This window comes from Xiphophorus maculatus, chromosome 5 (genome assembly GCF_002775205.1).
Source record: "Xiphophorus maculatus strain JP 163 A chromosome 5, X_maculatus-5.0-male, whole genome shotgun sequence".
Classification (NCBI taxonomy): Eukaryota; Metazoa; Chordata; class Actinopteri; order Cyprinodontiformes; family Poeciliidae; genus Xiphophorus; species Xiphophorus maculatus.
Window position 1 is genome coordinate 17734395 of NC_036447.1, and position 21338 is coordinate 17755732.

A 21338-nucleotide genomic window follows, 5' to 3' on the forward strand; every position below is an offset into this window, starting at 1 on the left:
TTGCTAATTGCCAATAATTTCCACCTGTTGTCTATTCCATTTGCACAACAGCAGGTGAAATTGATTGTCAATCAGTGTTGCTACCTAAGTGGACAGTTTGATTTCACAGAAGTTTGATTTACTTGGAGTTATATTGTGTTGTTTAAGTGTTCCCTTTATTTTTTTGAGCAGTGTATATAACATACAGCTGAAGTTATGTTATCTTCTACATAACTTCTATATCTTTCTCTGGGGAATTTCTTTGTAACTCTAGCTCACCCTTATAAACTAGTTACGTTTTAATACGTTTTTAAAAATAGGCATTTATTTTAGATATTCTGTATCTGTCCTTTTTAATATCATTTAGAGAGCAGTTCACATTAACAGAGGAAAAGTCCTGTTTAAGATTGAAAGAATTGTTCCTCCCTATAGCATCTTCCTCTCTTCTTATTCAGCCTCAAACCTTAATGCATTTACTGCACATCAAAAGGGCTGATGAAAGTTTATCATTATTATTATTATTATTTGTCTACAACAACATTTTACTTGAATCCCCTACCTGGCAACATGTAGATGTTATGTTAATCAACATTTGTACAAGAGCTTTGCAAAAATAAACATAATTGTGGCAGTGTCAAGCCACTTCAAAAGAGGCTGGTCAGAGTTGGAGGGAAGATGGATGGAAATACAGAAAAATCCTGGATGAAAACCTGTTGGAGGTTACATACGAGTTGAGACTCAGGAAGACGTTCACCCTCCACAAACACGTAGAGGCAAACCCCAAACGGCTTGAAGCTGTAATTACAGCTAAATTTATTTGTACAAAGTATTTACTAAGAAGGGCACGGATGCATATGCACACCACACTTTTCATAACTCTAAAATAATTTCAGTAACTGAAGCCAAACTACTTGAAACGTCAGCGGATGTACTTAAAAGCTGTGGTTAGCTAGTCACTGTTCACTGCTAGAGTAACGTAGTGCTATCAAGTGTCAGGTTAAACGCTAACTGAATCTAGCTAACTGTTTGTCTCACACACAACAGGGCATAAATAAGAGGAATGCAGTTAAACGAAATTTACTCATTCCTCCCCTGCTAATCAGCAAAAAAGAAAGCAGTTGCAATGACTCAAGGCAGGTGTGGAGACAACGTGGTTGAACAAACAGTGAGATGAACCAACTTCATTTGCAAATACAACCGTCTTCTACAATAAGCGTCTGACTTTACACTGGAGACAGATTACATGTGATATTGGACAAGCAGATGTCACATTTGTAGAAACAGATATGCTTGTCTGAATTGGGTGTGTAATGTAAGTGCACGTCACCGACTGTAAAAATAAACACCAACCAATAGATTTGTTGTCGCTGAAATCGGAGTTTAACGAATTTCACGCTACACGACTGCAAACGAGCGTGGAGTGACATTCCTTGCTGTATGCCGTCTGTGGGTGGCTGTCTGTCTCTGCAGAGAAATCACTTTGTTAAGCACAGCGCCTCCAAACAGAGCTCCTGCTGCAGGGATTCATTTACTTAAACTGATCCCCTCCTGCATGCCTACATGGATTTCACAGTGTCCCTGCATGGCATCATCTTGCTACAGTTATGGTTTTGGGATGATCCCGAGAACCCCGTCAGGCGACCTCTTTATTGCCTTTTTTTTTTTACACTCCTTCAGTCTCTGATGGGGGAAATTCATGGTAAATTTTAACTTTGACGTTAGCCTGAAATAACGTGTGTGCGCCAGTGTGCAGATTCAGAAGATTCAGAAATAGGCCAGTTAGGGTTTAGAGGAGAGAGATGTTAGAGATTAAACAGACCTCTGTGGGGAGCAAGGCTCTTCTTCAGCAGTTTAAATATAACTCCCCTCTGGGGGAAACTGTGCAAGTTTGTGTGCCGGTGTGTTTTCAGGGGCGGAGTTAGGGGAGGTGAATGGATGTGCTGTTCTAATCAACAAGGCGTTAAAAAAAAAATAAAACTTTTACCCATTGTCCATGTTTTGTGGGCATAGATTGTTTATCCTGTGATTTAAATGACACAAAAAGAAATTAGTAAATTCTAGGATGTTGAGGCTAGTTTTGGAAGAAGACCTGAAAAATGACGGTAGACAACATCAGTATGTCAGAGTGATGTCTTCTTTACTTGTGGCGCTCTGGGAATAGTCAGTTCGGTGAGGTCTGTCTCCACCATCTGCTCAGGGTTAGTGTGTTTGTGTGTTTTCATATGTGACTTTGTGAATCAGTCAGCAGGTGGTGCACAGCATGCATAGTAATAATGCTTTAACCATGAGCTCAAATACCCAATATCCCACCCGGGCAAAATATGACCCGAGAATCAGAGGTTTTAACATTGAAAAATCAGCGGTTTAACCAAAAACAAGTCTGTGGAAACTACGTCAAGTTGGTGAGTCTTCATTTAAATCAAAACGGCATTTTAAATGGCCTTTTTAATTAAGTTCCTAACTATGTTTTCTTCGCCTTGGTGGGAAGGTTGTTTTTGTAGAACCAGACAAAGAGAGTCCTGGTGGCTACCTTTCTTTACCATTTCATTCTTTAGCAGTTTTCTTTTCATACTCCAAAAAATTTTGAGGTCAAGAAAAGCAGCCAACCATTGGATATATTTTTGTTTTGTCTTATAACCAATAAGGTTTTGTCTTTGCTTGAGCAGCCATGGTCTTTCTATAGTTGGTGGTAGGAAGAGAGCATGGCAGGAATTCCTATACCTTTACTCCTTAACACTTAAACCGACAGGCATGCCCCCAAATTATCCAGATTTAGGTCTAAAATTATCTTTTAATTTTTTTTCCAATATGTTTCTGCTGGCTAATATTGGCTAGATTATTTTTTTTATCTGGTCATCCTAACATGCGAAAACTTGATTTGTGTTGCCTCAATGTCAATCATTTTTTGTCACTTATCTGTAAGAACTGTCTAAATAATTTTTAACATGACAATTTTTTTAAATAAAATGTAAAGAAAAAGTATTTTTATGTTCTTTTTTTTTGAAAATTGACAAATCTTTTACATTACTTTATTCTTTTGCATAGTTTGAAATATTTCTTAAATAAAACATCTTCAGCTGCACAAACATGAAAGATTATTTTCCAAGCTCATTTCTTCACAGCGGGGTTAATAAGTCTAAAATCCCCCTACCACCAATTTGATAACTGCATGTTTTCTGAATGAGGTCAAGATAAAGAGCTTAAAACAATAGGAGGTAATTTCCTTTTTCTTTCTCCAGCAAATCCATTAATTCTCTGTCATTGTGATCATTTTCATAAGTTTTTAATAAGATGTTTCTTTGAAGAAACGCCACACTGGATTTTGTGGTCCTCTCTCCATCAGTCACTGGTTGTGAAGGGAAACCAGTCACAGACCGTGAGCTGGATTACCACATGTCTGCACCTTCTCCACGTCCACAGTAGGGTCAGGGTGTGAAGTGTGATCCTGTAGGACATGGAGGCATTGGTGAGCACTGGCTGTGAAGCGTGCCTTTCATCAACCAGAGACGACACAGACGCATTCCATGCAGCCGCCGCAGCACAAACCATCCCCAGCTGCGTCGCTGCTGCAGATCCGAATGCAGACGTGAGACGTCGTGCATACAGATGTGCTTTTCCGTTCGCCATATCTGTGATCTTGCAGCTGTATTCTCTGTAAGAGTCTCCTCACCTATCCAAACCTCTCTGCTTCCCCTCTCTCCTCTTTACACCGCCCTCCTCCGACTCTTCTCTTTTCTTCTCTTCTCGATCACACAAGTGGGTGACAGATGTGAGCGACTGTGTGGAGCACACAGACACCCTATGCTCTGTTGCCAGCCACCGCTGCTCCTCCAGGCTGCGCGTATATGTGTTTTCTCAATGTGCAAGCTGTAAGGCTTCATGCAGTGCTGTTTTAATCTGTTTGTTTTTTTATTTTTACTGTGGGCGCTCTTGATTTAGGTGTCTGCATGTGTTATTTCATAGTAGCAAACGCAACCTTTAATCTCTCTCCTGTGATATTCATTTCAGGATGCAGATACACCTTTAAATACACACACACACCCACACACACACACACACAACAAATGCAGTGGCCATGTTTCTGCTACATGAGACCATGACAGTCTCACTAACGCACACGGGCAAGCACACGCGCACACACTTCCGCTCACTTCGAGTGTAATGAAATCACCTGGGCTCTCCTTGCTTCCTAACTCAATAAAGCTGACAGGCTGCAATACACACATACACACAAACATCCTCCGGAGTGACCGGTAATACATTCAGCATCTCTTTGATTTCATCCTTCTTTCTTATGCTGAGCAGCAGCTAAGAGAAGTAGCTCCTGTTGTGGATTGCTTTGAAAGTTTGCGGTCTGAGTGGAGCTGGTGGTGTGCTTTTGGGGAAGGACTGAAGAGATGGAAAAAGATGGAACTGGTTCGAATCAAAACACACTCTTTAGAAACGTTTTGTTTTAGCGTTAGAGGAGTTGTTCAGGATTTCTAAATTAAGGTTGTGTAAAAGGGTTATATGCAGTCAATATCTTCCTTTTAGTAGATAATTCTCATTGCATCTAGGCCTGTTGCAATAATCAATAAATCAATTAATCGCATGATAAATTAAAACAAATTCAATCATTTCCACCGGTATGATTTATTGTTTATCTCTTCTTTTTCTCTCTTTCTAAAATCTCAATGATAAAAGTCTTCAGTTTGGTGCTTTGGTCTCAGTTAACCCTTTTTTGAAGGACAATTTTGTCTACAAATACTTCAAAATTAATTTTAATTGTTGTTTTATTTATTTATTTTGGATATTTAAAATGTTTTCCATTTCCAGTGTTAAATGTTCATTAGAACTGAAACTTTACTGATCTTTGAGAATGTGTTATTGCATTATTATTTTTTGCCATTACCATTATATTACTTAAAAATGGTCTCCAAACAGCAACATTATTGTTTATCACAATAGCTGCTGGAACAATTTATCAACCAGCAAAATCTGTTATCATGACAGGCCTAATTTCATCTTCATTTAGTATCATTGGTACTGAGGCTGAAGCTAACGGCTAATATCAAATTCTATATTTATACACTGTGGGGAATGATCTAGGTACTACAAGTACCAAGTGACAGTTTTCTTCAAAAGGCCAAAATAGCTGGAGGTCCTAAGTATTTTTGTGATATGGCCACAAGAAGTAAAACTAATTTTATATTTTTGTTTACATCTTATATTAGTAATTAGTAAGGTTTGCACAGTTAGCATAACTGAAACAGATGTCTATGTATTCCTGAAAGAAAATCATAAGACAAATTAAGACATTTTCCACTCCAGCATTTCCATAGCAGACTTTGGTTCAAATGCCTGAAGGATAAATAAGACAACTTTTCTTTACACTGTTCAGCCATCCTGTTATCTGTTCAAGCTCTACTCTCTCTCTCGCTCTCTTGCAGTCAGAATAAACTGCAGACATGTCTCAGCGTGTCATAAAAAATTGTGTTGTTACTGAACGCCTAGTACGCATTACAGAAAAGATTACTTTTTGAGGCTGGTCAAGCTGAAAATTGCCTGATTTTCAGTGATTCTCTAATGAGGCGGTCTTCACTTAAACTGCTTTTAGACTTTAAGTCTCTCCGTCACTTTATCAGATCGGAAACCCTTCAAATGTTTTATTCTCGAAGTTCACTAGTCTGCACTAGACAGAAGTGTTTCCTCTCTGATTCAGATTTGACAGTGGAATAGTGTACACTATTGTGATGTTGTGATGTTTTTGGGTATGGAGTGTATTAAAACTTGGCTCTTCTCAGATTAGCCATTAGCTTCAGCCTGTGGGACCAGCTAATCTGTATTTATAGTAAATGAATACACAGAGAGAAGAGAGCTACAGAAGTGATCGTCTGATAAACTCAGTTAGGAAAGATTACTAAGGACTCTGACTTGAGTGTAACTCTGTCTTTTTTGTATGCACACTGTGTGAGATTTGTTGGGGTCTGCCCAACAAATCCGTGCCTCGTCGAAGGGTGACGAGGCACGGCGGCCATAACCGGTCCTCCGAGCGCCATCTGCTCATCGCCGCAGCTACTGTTGCCAGGGTACCTGCTCTCCTCCCTTCCATGGCTCATCACCTCCAAGCTCAGACTTGATTTTTTTCTCCCTAAACGAGATCAACACTCAAAGTCTCCCGCTTAGTCCCTCATCCTGCTCTCCTGCCTCCTTTCTCAGCTCACACATGGTGATTTATTTTCTCTTTTCTTTTCCCATCAGGAAGATGCATTACTTCCACCAAAAGCTTTTATTCCGTATGTCCATCTTTTCTGTTTAATCCTTATTTGTGCGGACATGATGCGGGCTCCCTCTGTTTAGAGGGGGAGATCTGAAGAGAGAAAGGAGAAAGAGAGTTTGGAGGAGGCAATGTTTAGAGAAAAAGGAAGAAAAGAGGAAGAGTGAGATGGGGAGAGAGGGACAGATCGTAGATCAGAACCGTCATGATTGAGCCATCTGCTGAGAGGAGGCCACTGAGACTCTCTCTCACACACACACACCCCCACACACACACATTCCTGAGATTAAAGATCTCCACTGCCACCTGTTGGTAGATTCCCAACACCGCATGCTCTGCAGGCAATCATCTGACTGCTCTGCCTCCATCAAGGCACAAACAAGCGGCGATGAGACACGTATCTGTGAACATCGATCAGTCTGGTCTGTTTGTCTGTTAAGCCGGTCTTGAGCGGCTGACTCTGTTTGCTCTGCAGGGTGTTTTGGTGCTCTAATATACAAGCTTTATCTTTACCTTCCTCCTCTCTAAGAAGAGCAGAGTCTCAACACGGATTATGAGGCTTTGACTCATTCAGAACATGTCGAGGACGGTTGTATTTTAGAGAATTTAACCGAGACTATGATTCGGCACCATAATCCCGGTTTTTGCTGTTTCCTGCTCGCCTGCAGGTAAATGTGATTTGTTGTACAAAGTCTGATGGCCTGTGTTTTTGCCATTTTATTTCTGCAAAGTGCAAACACTTTGCATTGGCCATGAAATGTTCCTTCTGCTTCCATCTTTTCGATTGCTGGCAAGCCTAAACGTTGTCCACTCTTGCTCTGCTGTCTAACCTTTAATAGACCCATAAACGCTTCACTCCCATTGGCCAGAGCAGGCCATTTCATCCTATTACAGATTAGCATACGGCCGAGTGGAGAGGGAAGTGCTCTTTATATGATAATGAGGAGCTAATGTATGCAGAGAGGACAAACCAACGCCCCACTGGGAGGACTCAGGGTGGCCCATGTCTGTCTTTAGTTTTGACTGTCTCTCTTTGTGAGCTGAAAACCACCAAACACAGATGGAGTAAAGCTGCCACTGTACGTTGATATGGTTTTGCGAGTGCACTGAATATTTTTCTCATCTCCACCTGATTCCCGTTGTGTCGTGAGCAGTCAGGGACTCGGAGCAGGATGTTTTCATCGCCTGAAATTACTTCATTAAGCGATGAGACTCTAATGGGACTGTTTTTATTGGGTTTTACTCACTGTGCGTAAACAAGAACATAAATAAGACTTGGAAATTTTAATTTCTTTTGAGTGAGAGAGGATTACAGTTCCCCACTTTTCTGCATCGGCAGAGAGAGAATAGAGGCTGTTGAGAAACCGATCCCAGCATCGCATCGCCAGTTTGTACCAGTACATTAGCATTACGTTCCTCACTCTTCACATCTAAAACCTGTAAACACAGTACCCATGTCAGAACCCTTTGCATAACAGTTTATTGTTGTTTTTAGTTTGGTACATTTATAAATTATGAAGATGAGTAAACATAAAAATGCCAAAATCATGTAAATCATTTGCTGAAAAGCATAATTACACCCAATTTCTGTTTAATTTTATTCAGATGCAAGTTGAAGCTTTTGAAATATGACATGACTCTAAACAAAGCCTTTTTGAAAGCAATATAAACCTTATTTGTCTTCAATTTAGAGCTGCTGCCAAAGTAAAGCTACATTTACTCATTAGTTTTTTGCTGGAAAAATGTGACTCATGCTTCCATTACGTCACATCCAGATCGCTGCAGCGTATGTCAATCTGGGTCGGTTACAAAGTGTGCAGATTAAACTGGCTTCCCATATTTAAATTGAATTCAGGATTTTTATTTTATTTTTTTTTACTAAAGGGTCTGATCCAGTCTGACTGATCTTTTTAACATCTGCTCACCAGTGAGAGCTTTCTGAATGCCTTGTATTTTCCAGGAACTGGACTGAAATGTGAAGGTGATCAGGCTTTTGCAGCAGCAAAAGGTTTCAGGTCCATTGTGGGTGCACTTCTTACACCAGAAATATTAGTGTCACCACATAATGCTCATTGGTTTCGCTTGGTTTTTGCTCCAAATAGAGCATAAGACTATGGCAATGGCTTTTATTAGTGACTTTTAATTGTCATTGCTTGATTGTCTTTAAAATGTGCTTTTTGAATAAATTTGTTATTCAAACTGATTTGTATGATGAGGCGAAGAGTAAGCTGACTTATTATGAAACTACTGCTTATTTGACTGTGTTTAGTGATGGTTTGTTTATTCTTATTTGAATATTTTTTGTGATCTATAAAGCTCTTTATAGTTGCACATGTATTTGATAAACACAAAATAAAAGCTGTGTTTAAGACAGTTATAGTACATTTTAATACATTTTTGCTTAGTTGTACGGCAGTAAAATGTTACCATATTACATGTTACAAAGTTTTAACTGAAGGTGTAGTAAAAAGAGATGACTTGTTTCAAAGATTAAGCATTTAATTTTAAAACTGCTCACCATGAAACAAATCCAGACTGCTAAAAAGTCAGATATGAGCAAGGAGCTTTAGAAAACCTAGTTTTGGTTAGTGTTAGACTAATTCTCCCTCTTTTTTCCTAAAATAATATTTAATAAGACACAAATATTTAATTTGTCAAAGCTTTAGTGTTAATCACATAATTACCTGTTCAACAGTCTTCCTGACCCGTTGCTTTCTTCTTCTGTGATGTTTCAGGAGCAAGGCGTGGTGGGAATGTCCCGGCCACCCGGTGCAATACCCCCTCCTCACCCAGCTGGGGGCGTTGCCTCTGGCGTGGGCCCCAGCCAAGGTTCAGGTCCACCTCCAGTCTACCCCAGCAACCAGCAGGCGGCCATGATGAAACAGATGATGGTGATGGAAGAGAAGAGAATGCAGATACAAATGATGGAGCAACAAAAGATCCAGAGGCAGCATCTTCTGGTCGAACAGGTGACAGAAGGACTTTGCAGTCGACCTCTGCTTGTGTGTGTGCAGCACCTAACCCTCTCATGTTCCTGACTGAAGTCAGGTTGCAGGTTTAATTACTCACATCCAGCCCGCTCCTCACCATTTCCTTTTCATCTCTGTAATGTGTGTGTGTGTTTGGCTCACAAGCCTCCTGCTGTGATAATGTAGTGTTTGCTTTTTATTTCTCCTTCTGAGAGAAATCAAGTGGTAAAGAGTTCTGAACTATGATGTTGCCATCCACCATGTGTCTTTTAATTGGATCAGCAAAAAGGAAACGCACACAGACCCGCAAACACAGGAGTGTGTACTGAGAAGCCACACTGCTGCCGTCTGACTGAATATTAGGGCTGAAACATTTTTGTTTTCTTTTTAGTAATTAATGTATCAGTTATTCTGGCAATCAATCAGACCAAAGGAAGTGCCATATTCTGCCAATTTTTCATTTGACAACAGAAAAAGACGCAAACAAGCAAATTTAGAAAATGCTGTACATTTGCCTAAAATACAATAACATACAATTCATTTAGTGTTTGACCATATGAAGCAAATGATGCATCTGCATGTGAAAACCTCAACCCTTCCTGCTTGATTTAACATACAGTGAAGAGCTAATCAGTTGACTATTTTTGGACTACGTAATTAATAATATCTATAGAAAAGGGTGCTTAATAGGATAATTTTTTAGTTTATTTCTCTTATTACAGAACTTGAATAAGTTGAAGCTAAAACCACGTCACTTCAGGAGTTCAGGGTAGAAGATTCTTGGAAAGGTTTTTTTTTGTTTTATCTTAAATGCAAAATATTAAAGTTTTTTTGTACGGTTTTGATTCAGTCCACTTTATATCATAATTGAAGGTGTCGTTCGGTGTATGTCTGTGCCAGCTTTGCATTTATAGACACTGAAATGTTCACCCATTTTTGTTTACAAAATAGCGAAGGCTCAAGCTGGAGAGCAATTTTCATCTCGTCCGATATCTTCAGTTGAATTAAATTTAACTATGACTAGGGCCTTTCTAACACATAAATATGTTTTGTTGCTTTGACTACATGCTTAAGATCGCTGTCCGACTGGAAGGTGAACCAGTAGTCCCCGCATCTCCAGATCTGTGTTCCTTGATCTTCATGATGCTGTGTGTTCACGAATGATCACTAACAAACATCTACTGCCTTCAACAAACAGCTAGACTTGTGTTTAAATTAAAATATACAAAGATTAACTTTATTAGATGATATTTGAAGGCTCTTATTTATACAATGTTTAATTTAGGGGTATCAGATTAAGGAGAGATGAAAACCTATGGAGGCCACATCTTTCAGATTGCAAATCAAACTTGCAGAGCTTCATGTTGGTTTAGCACATAAAAATAAAATAAATGAAAGTATGTTGCAAGAGAAATTTCAAGGGGCTTCATTAATGTTGCAAGGCCCTTTTCTCCGATTCAGCCGTTTTCTTCAGTATCAACTTAACTGCCATCTGTGCCCAGCAGTGCCGACACCTGTTTCTAACAGGTTGAACATCTGTCTGAAAGAAGATCAACATCTGTTCATATAGTATCCAAGACCTGTCTGCTCTTTACTGTACCAAAGTCTGTGTCTTCTGTATCAAGCGCCTGTTTGGCCTCAGATACGAGTCCAGTCCTCACAAGGCCAGTGTTTATCTTTGCTTTACCAAACAACTGATTAACCTCAACTCTACCAAGCATCTGGCTTACATTTACCTTAGCAGCATAATTTGCTGCAAGTGTCTGCCTAACTTCCACTGCACCTACATCTGTCTTTTTCACGTAACATCTGTTTCAATTATCCGGTACCAAACACCTGGATCATCATAGCTAAGGGGCTGTGAACCATCTCACTTTAAACTAATCTTACATCTGTGGCATCTCTAGTTCCAGCGGTTGTCAACATCTGCTTAATTCATTTTGAAACAAAGGTGTGTCACTGAGTTGCTCAGCTTTTATGGTAGATGTCTCAACATATACAGTACAGACCAAAAGTTTGGACACACCTTTTAATTCAATGAGTTTTCTTTATTTTCATGACTATTGACATTGTAGATTCACACTAAAGGCATCAAACTATGAATAACACATGTGGAAATATGCACTAAACAAAAAAGTGTAAAACAACTGAAAATACCTCATATATTCTAGTTTCTTCAAAGTAGCAACCTTTTGCTGTGATTACTGCTTTGCACACACTCTGCATTTTCTTGATGAGCTTCAAGAGGTAGTCACCTGAAATGGTTTTCACTTCATAGGTGTGCCCTGTCAGGTTAATAAGTGGGATTTATTGCCTTATAAATAGTCATGAAAATAAAGAAAACCCATTTTAATTAGAAGGTGTGTCCAAACTTTTGGTCTGTACTGTATGTATATATATATATATATATATATATATATAGTGTGTTTATAAAGTACATTTTGTCTTGGAGAAAAAAGGACCCAATTTCAGATTTTCTTAGCTGTAAGAAGTTGGATGTAGTCATTTTCAAGATGGTAGTTGCATGATTTGAGATGATTGTTGGAGTTGATCTGACAAATTTAATAAAATCTTACAATCTTGCTGCCTTATATAATGTGTTATATTTTCACAGTCTTGCATAAAGGAAGGGGATATCCTGCTAGTTTACCCTGGATTAAATTAGTGCAGATCAAATCAAAAATAAATGATAAACTGTATTGAAATGCCTGGGACAAATCATCTTACAATGTAGAGCACAAGGTCTTAAAGGAAGAGGCGAAATTTTGTTTGGCCATCGGCAAACATACCTTAACCAATCCTGTGCAGAGTACCATCTACTATACGGCATAAAGTCATCATCTTTAAGCAGGTATTGTGTTAACATAAGCAATTTATCTCTGTTATAGAGATGCTGTAGAGCACAGGTGTCAAACTCCAGTCCTCGAGGGCCGCTGTCCTGCAGTCTTTAGATGTGCCACAGGTACAAAACACTGGAATGAAATGGCTTAATTAGCTCCTTCTTGTGTAGATCAGTTTTCCAGAGCCTTAATGACCTAATTATTCAATTCAGGTGTGGTGCAGCAGAGGCACGTCTAAACGTTGCAGGACACCGGCCCTTGAGGACTGGAGTTTGACACCCCTGCTGTAGAGATTAAAAAAAGATTAAATTTAAGTTTTTGAGCATTTCTGGGGATCAGAGATCACCAGTCCTCCTTCCTTATATGCACTTAATTTAACCCAGATTAAAACTGTTTAATGTTTTGTTCTGAAGCTACAGAAATCCTTCCCAGGGTTTCACTCAGAAACATTTTTGTAATCAAAATGCTTCCTTCACTCAGTTGTTAATAAAATTTAAATCCATACTGTTAGGTCTGTATTATATTAGGAAAACATGTCATGAGCTTTAGGATTTTGGTCATTCAGATCTACAATACAGACCAAAAGTTTGGACACACCTTTTAATTCAATGAGTTTCCTTTATTTTCATGACTATTGACATTGTAGATTCACACTGAAGGCATCAAAACTATGAATAACACATGTGGAAATATGCACTAAACAAAAAAGTGTAAAACAACTGAAAATACCCCTTATATTCTAGTTTCTTCAAAGTAGCAACCTTTTGCTGTGATTACTGCTTTGCACACACTCTGCATTTTCTTGATGAGCTTCAAGAGGTAGTCACCTGAAATGGTTTTCACTTCATAGGTGAGCCCTGTCAGGTTAATAAGTGGGATTTATTGCCTTATAAATAGTCATGAAAATAAAGAAAACCCATTGAATTAGAAAGGTGTGTCCAAACTTTTGGTCTGTACTGTATGTCAGGTACGGACACTTGCTGTAAATTTCCTCTGTGTCAGCATTTTCAGAACGTGCTGTTGGTCCTAAATAGTTAGTGTTAAATTAATCTTTGGTTCATACTCGAAATTGATCTTATATCTAAAGTGAAAGTTTGTTTTATTTGGGTTTTCCACCCCTTGATTTTTTTTCCATTAATGGTGCTGCATGATGATGTCAAGTCCTAAACAGATGGATCTGACCTGAGAGAGGGCTGTGCAGTTCCAACATGTGCTCATAATTATTTGTATTTGTGTGTCTTTAGCTCCAGCAGCAGCAGCATCTCCCCAGGCAGATGGGCCAGGGCCAGAGGAATCCATACCCCCAAGTCAATCAGTACCAAGGTAAAACACACAAAATACCCGAGCTCATTCCATAAAAAGATAGGCAGACAGACAGTCTCATCTACAAGGCTCATCCTCACATTTCATCACATTACAACCACAACCTCAATGTATTTTATTGGGATTTCATGTGACAGACCTACCAAAGACAAGTGCACTTTTGTGACACTGAAGGAAAATTACACGTTGTGACAAACACTTTTTCTGGGCAAGACGATGATGCTAAATATCAGTCCAGAGCTACAATGCAAAGGTTTAGTTCAAAGCATATTCATGTGACGGTCTGGCCTAGTCAAAGTTCAAGCTTAAAGATAGCTGAAAATCTTTGAGAAGATTTAAAAATGAATCTGCCCAGAAGCTTTGGCTATTTTGCAAAGAATAGACTGTAGTGGAGACACACACCAAATATTTGCAGGTGTAATTAAAGTAAAACGTAGTTCTGAAACGAGTGTAAACTGAAGGAGTCAGAATTCAAATGCACAACTTACTTTTCAAGAATTTTGTTTGCAAAATATTTTGAAAACTATCATTTTTCTTCCACTTCTTACTGCTTTGTATTGATCTCTCAACATACAATAAAAATAAAATGAGTTGACGTTTGTGGTGATAAATGCTAAATGTGAAAATGAGTCCTGGTCCGACTGACTGTATCTCCAGCTGTAGCTTGTCTAATAAGTTGATATATAATACGGACAACCAGCATAAAACTGTTTCTGCATCGCATCCCGTCTTTCACGCTACTAACTCAGTTCACTGGTTAGAATCTAAAAGCAGCTCTGACCAAATATTCCTGTCAAACCCATCCCTGTCGCTTTTATCTGCCTCAGTCAGATATATATCCGTCATCTTTGAGTTGCTCTTTCTCCTCTCTTCTGCCTCATTCTCTCTGGGAAAAAAAAATCCTGATCTGCCTGTTACCAAGGCAACTTGTCCGTCCTGCATCCCCCAGAGTTCCGGTGAAGTCAGTGAGATGGATGAGATGAGGGAAGTGAGAGGGAGGGGGGGGGACTGGCAACAAGAGGAAGAGGTAGACGGTCCTGGTAGGTAGAACCTGAGGTTGGGAATGGAGGAGGAGTGAAGATGAGTGGGTGAGAGGATGATGGAGAGATGGAGGGGGGGGAGTCAACACTCAAGCCATTTATAGCCATTAGTCTGTCTGTAAGTCTGGGAAGGTAAGGTGGAGAGGGAGATGATTCCAGATGAAACTATTGCAGATATACAGCCAGAGTAAAGCTGTGCGGTATTAGGAAAACATGTGGCATATTGGTGAATGTTGCCATAAATAAACAAATCATTAATAAGTGTTAATGTTCATAGAAAACATAGACCTCAGAAATTTTGTAAACAATTCAGCAAATTTCCAGCTTCTTTGGGATGGTGGTCAGAAGTTTCTCAAACCTCAGTGGCATGAGTCAACAGAAACTCAATAAAATACCTTCAAAACAATTTGAGCAACTTATGCTGTCTTGTTGAAAATACATGTTTTACATTAAGGAGGTTTTACATGATACTAAATAGTGGGGTTGAGGTATATCTGAGTTATTATGTTATGTTGATGGGGGGAGCAATATGTGGATAATGTCTCCATTTCTAAAATCAGCTGTGAGACAATTGATGGATAAAACTGAAGAATTTAAAGAGTCCTGCACTGACCAAATACATATACAATTGCTATAATTATTATATTGAAGCGTGTATGCATACCCTCTGAAATATAGCATCTAACCAGTCTACTTTGATTGCGGTATTGCGCAAATTGTCTTAGCTGGTAGCATTCATGAGTTTCTTCCTACTCGTGAGCCTGGATTGCATTATCCATCAAGTTCTTACTCGTCTGTTACATTTCAGGTCTGAGCTTTAAGAAGAGGGATTAGTGGAATGGTGTCAGTATTGGGTCTATTAAAGGATTTAGAGCCATTTTCATGTCCTCAAGCTCCTTCAGTTATGCTTTAATAGGAGAAACTGTGAAAATGAGTTTCTGGCGCTCAACTGTGTTCATCTGTGTCATGTTTTGGTGAACCGAGGTAGATGGCACATATTTTTGAGATTCAGGAGTTCATTTGTCACACGCTCTGTTATGCATGCATAGCATACAGTGAAACATGCCCTGAATCACTCTTTGGCTGGAGGATAGACAGAAGGAAAATATGAAACTAGAAATCACAAGAGGCAACCCAGGAAATATGCTGAGGAATAAGCAGGAAGGAAAAATGAGCAACTGTGACTGTTGTTGTGGGTAGATCACTGGCTGAACACAAACTTTCAGTGTCGTCTTTTATCAACAATGGATATTGCACCTGAATGATGAAATAAATAATAAATAAAAAGACGGTTACTGGGGTGGGAAGCGTCTTTGATCATTTTAATTATTCGATCCAAAGGTCCTGTTGGTTACAATTCTGAGATGTGATGCTGATGATCAGAATGATTTTTACAGCGGTCATGAAGCCATGTGTCACTGGGTGGTAAATCCACTTGTGACCTGAGAAAGTATGTAAATAGAGCAGGTGAGATCATCTGTAAGATGAATCCAGGTGTGTGATACTGTTCATCTTTTCCACTGGACCATCTCCAATGAAGAGAGGAGAAGAGAGTAGAAATGACTTCTTTCTGCAGTGGTCCACCACCGTTTTATTCTGACATTCAGGAGGAACTGGGTTTTTTTTTCTGGTATCGTCTGACCTGTATCTCCACATCTTCCATGAAATCTGGCTCATGGTTGTTTGAACTATGAGGAGTCATAGTGGAGTCCCAGAAAAACCTTGTGGGACTCCAGTTTGGAGGGTGATGGTCCTGGACAATTAGAGGCCCACCTTCTCTACAGGGGGGACTATCTGAGGGGAAGTCCAGCACCATAAAAACAATTTTATAAACATAGTTCCTAAACCTCAGCATTTATTTGTTGATTTTTTTTTTGTCCATCCCCATTTGTCTCTCTTTTTTATTGTTCTAACATCTCTTTAATTTGCATTCACAGGTCCTCCACAAGATCTGGCATCCAGAAGCCAATCACTCCAAAATATGCGGTCCTCTCGACTCCTCCAGCAGCAGCACAACCAGCCGCAGATGGTCCAGATGAATTCTGTTCAGGGTCAAGGTGGCCCAGTGGGACCTCAAGCCGACATGGGACTATCCTATGGCACCCAGGGGTCCAACCAGGGTGCCTTATATGGCCTCAACCCTTCGATGAGCCAAATGATCCACCAGCAGCAGCACCAGAACCAAAGCGTCCAAGCCTCCATGGGTCTTCCACCGCAGCACAACCCTGCCGGAGGGCCTCCTCGGCAGGCAGGTGCAGGTCCTGGACTCGGAGGTATGCCCGGGGGCCCTGGGAGCAGCGGGGCTGGAGCTTATGGAGGGCAAGGGATGTTAATGAACTCCATAACTCAGCAGCCCCTCAAAGGCCCTGCCAAAGCCCAGTCTCAGAGACTGCAAAGCATGCTAGGAGGTGGAGGAGGTGGAGCTGGGATGGCGGCTGGTGGCTGGCCGCAGCAGCAAGGACAAGGTCTGCAGGCCATGGGGGGAGGAGTCGGAAGGACTACAGGAGGAGCAGGAGGAGATATGGTGGGGTTCACCTCCTCCCAGGGTTATGGTATGCAGCCGGGTCAACCTCCACGTATGACCAAGCAACACTTTCCAGGTTCTGGACAGGCTGGCCAGGGAATGGACCCCAGAGTGGGCAACCCGGCTGCAAGTATGGGCAGCCCAATGATGCGCCCTCACATGGGTAATCAGCCGAGGACCAATCAGCCCCGACCCATGGTCATGAACCAGGGGATTAGCCAAGGGATGATGGCTCAGGGGATGTCTGGGATGGGGGCTTTTGGGCCAGGTCCAGGAGGCCCAGGAATAGGGGGAGGAGGAGGTGGACCCTATGGACCAGGAGGAGTTGCAGTTGGGGGTCAGCCACAGGGCTACCAAAGGACAGCCAATCAGGACATGTCATCCTATGGGTACGGGGGCGGGCCCTCAGGAGGGGGAGCCTTTGGTTTGGGTGACGGATCGGGGGCGGAGCTGGACTCGGGCGACGGGTGGATGGACGAGCTTTTCCAGAACCAATAGCCAATGGGGAACATTTTTAGAATGAACTCAACTTTGGGACATAACCTGAGAAAGTCCAACAGAAAAGATGACATGACATAGATTGGCATGTTTTGTTTTGTAAAACATGAGAGAGATTATAAATAAGTTCTGGTATTATGTTTTCTGTGTGTGTGCGTGTGGGGGTGTGTGTGTGCGTGTGTTTGAAATGGAAGGAGCTCTCACATGTCTTGTGCATAATATTGAAAAACAATATAAGAATTAGGAGGTGTGTTTTGTTAGTTTCACTCTTTTCTCCCCTGGAGTAAATTTTCCTTACGTTCTAGTGTTTAAAAGCTATTCCCGTTTACACCGCTTAACTTTGAACCCAAGCTTTTCTCCAACCGCAAGGCTGATGAAGAGGAAGACTATATCATTCTCAAGACGACAATTTATTTGTGTGACACCCTGCTCAGTGCTTCAGATCTCTCAACTTTATCCTCTTAATGCTCCCATTTCCACTCTCAGCTCTGTTCCCTCCACATATATACATACCCTCTCACCCAAATCTGTACCCCCACTCTCCCTCCAGAGACTCGTTCATCACTCGCAGCACTCTTTTCTCTGTTTATATTGGGCACATAACAACAGGACAAATGATGTTCTGTTATTGTGCAACACAAGCACAGCCTAGCTTGCGCCTTTTGCTAAGCAGCCCACCCATAATTTCTCCTCTCTTTTTTTTGAGGGAGTTTGTTTCATTTCCTGCATTGTGTAGCACTGTATGATGGTTTTGAATGAAGAGAACAAAGTGAAGGACAGGAGTGGGATAGGACAGACAACTACAGCACAGCATACACAGTGACAACAAACTAAGACGCTAACATGTGGACCAGTCTGTGGGACACAAGCTTCATCCCATACATCAGCCAAAAATGATCACTGGGCACTGAATGTACTCAAACACCACAAGTGACTTTATTTTGTTTTGAGGGGAATTCTTAGAGAAGCTCACCTGCAGTGCCTTGCAAAACTCCTTCAACTATTTCATATTTTTGTCATGTTACAGTCCCAAACTGGATTTTATATTATTAACCAACTCAAAGTGAGGCAAATTTGGGGAAATGGAAGGAAAAGTAGACTGGGTTTTCAAAATTGTTCACAAATAAATGTTGTAATGTATGGCAGGAATTACATCAGAGGGATGGCGTTTGTAAAAAGTCTTGCCACAGATTCCAAATTGGATTTAAGTGTGAATTTAAATGTCCAAACTACTACACTGTGTCTCTATAATGTGGTAGTGAATACAAATAGAAGAAAGACCATTCAATATTTTTTTTTATTTTGTGAAATTAAAAACCATGCATCATTTTTCTTCCAATTACAGTTATGTGCATCGCTGTGCTGGTTTATCATCACATAAAATCCCAATAAAATAGTCTAAAGTTTGTGCCTATAATGTGAAAGAAATGTAAAAAAAAAAAATTGAGGAGTACGAATACCTTTGCAAGGCAGTGTAGTTTATTCCTGCTTTTTCTCTAACATCATCGCAGGCTCCGTCCTTAGCCTACAGTATGTCTGTCCATCCTCCTGTCTCAGTACAGCCTTCCCATCAGCCCTGCTTTACACCACAGCTTCTCAGCTGCAAACTGTGCTGCACTATTAGGAAAAAACACAAGCATCCCCGTTTTAGTTCACAAACCACCGCTCAGAAATTTTGATTTTGGCCTTACAGGCCAACAATATTTACCTATAAAGGCTCTCAGTGGTTCCACTTCCCTGTCGGAAACTGTTGGCTTTACGTCAGCTGCTCATGCTTTTATTCACCATCACCTTCATCAGACTGCCTCATCTTGAGTCCTGAAATGTAAACAGAAAGCTATAACATAGGTTTTATTGCTGTGGTTCTTGTCAACATGTTGCATCTCTAAATGTTTTGTATTATTCGGTGAAAGACAAGAGTGTCTGTTTTTAGGACAATGATGTAACCTACAAAACCAAAAAGCCTTCTGTTCTTATGGTTGTTGTCGTCGTCGTAAAATCCAGCCCTTTAATAGAACTCAGTCGTCCTGTAAGCGTTGCAAATGAGGCTCTATTTTTTTGTTATGTTTTTTTTGTCACATGCGAATATGTTTGTGGGGTTGTAGCACTCAACCAGTTTTCATCAAGGAAAAATGGTTGAATAATTTAGACCCCGCATCAGCGCTTTAAACTCACAGATTGTCGAGTCTGCTTTCCAGGACGAAGACAAAAAAGGAATTTCATTCTTCCAGAACTCCGACGTGCGCCCAGGCAGGCTCGGACTTCAGTTCCACGCCTAAGTGGAAGGAGAAAGGTGTTTGAAGGCCCTCTGTGTCTGTCTTGTCCTTTTTAGAAGTGAGAGCTCTGAGATCTGGTTTGGAAATAATTTCAGGCAGAGAACAGAAGCTTCCTCCAAATATCACAATACTGGGACCAAGTCTGTAGACAACATTTTAACAAAAATGGTTGTTGTTGATGTTCTTTGTTTTTATTTTATAATTTTTTTTTACTGGTGCTGACATATATATGTGATTATGAGAAAAAAGTATATAAAAGATGATGGCTATTTGTAAATATGTTTTTACAGGTTTAAATACATCAGATATTACAGTCTCTACTCTGTAAAGAATTTACTGTTTGTTGAAAAATAGAGAAGTATTTTTATTTTTTCTTTTTCGGTTTCACTTTTAATCCATCTGAGCTATGCCATTGCACTTCAGACAATGTCTTACTACTAATTTGTATTGTAAACCTCCTCTCTTTTTTTTTTTTAGTTTGAGATTTTGTTCTTAAGCAGTGCTTACTTCTTTTTATCTTGTACAGAATATTGAAATGTTAACAAAAGAGAATTACAGAAGATTTTTTTTTTTTGTTTTTTTCAAAAAGATACAATAAAGAGAGAATGTTCTCGCTGGTCATATTAAACTGATGTTCTGTTGTTTATTGGGTCCCTTTGAATTGTCAACATCTTTAGGTATCTACAGTCATTCTTTGTATTATAAGAAATCATGTTTTTTCCGGAATATTGACACTTTTGTCCTCACTCTTCTTTAAAGGACTCGTATGTTCATTTCACTCCATTTTTATTTAAAATAAGCAATTGTCAAACAGTTAATATGCAATACAAAAAGATTCCCTGTGTCTTTAAGAGAGAAACAGGCCCACAGCATCACTGCTCCTCTGCTGTACTTAACAGAGGGGTTTTCGATCAACATCAACTTGTTCATGCTTCATTTTTTGCCAAGCTGTTCTGGAGTGTTGCCAAAATGTTCGGTTGAAAAGAAATCTTATGTATATATTACAAAAGCACTCCAAATACAAAACTCAGGAAGTAAATTCCACAACTACAAAAGAATGACCAGCATCTGAAAAAAATAATCTTATGTTCTCCATTCTGAGTTAACATTTTAACAGCAAATTTGTGTTACTAATAGAGGTGATCACACAATGCATTAAACATTGTTGCAAATATCGAATAATAAAGGCGGTAGTATTGTATGTCATGGTAGCTGTTGAGTATCAATAATTCAGCTGCATTTGCTCATTTAGACCTGGGATTAAAACTATTCAGCAGTTTGTTCGGGGTCTTGCCTCTTTTAGACTAACAGTCTAAAAGAGTTAATGCACATCATGCAAAATCACACTACAGTTACATGACAGTCTTCACCAGCAAGGGTTTTCTGTACAGTTCCTGTACATCAAGTTAAATGACAAACTTCTTAAGATCTACCTTTCCTCAACATTCAGGATGGATCTGTTTTTCAAGCCTTCCTGTCTTGTTTGCCTAAACATAGCATCACTGCCAACAAACTATATCCGGAGAGCCTCTTGAATCCTAATTAACAGAATGGATGCATGTGTTTGGATTGTCACTTGGATCATCACCGCTATGATAACTGGATTGAGTACTTCCTCTGTTTGCAGAAAATC

The 21338-nt window shown here is 39.9% G+C and overlaps 1 protein-coding gene across 1 annotated transcript in view; it reads left to right on the top strand.

Moving 5' to 3' along the window:
- Positions 1-20320, top strand: part of maml3 (mastermind like transcriptional coactivator 3) — a 115909-nt gene extending 95589 nt beyond the window's left edge. The window contains exons 4-6 of the mRNA XM_005803065.2: positions 8971-9204; positions 13289-13367; positions 16345-20320. Of these exons, the coding sequence (XP_005803122.1) occupies positions 8971-9204; positions 13289-13367; positions 16345-17429 (1398 nt within the window). The 3' untranslated portion in view covers positions 17430-20320. The remainder of the gene's footprint in view (positions 1-8970; positions 9205-13288; positions 13368-16344) is intronic.
- The last annotated feature ends 1018 nt before the right edge of the window (positions 20321-21338 follow it).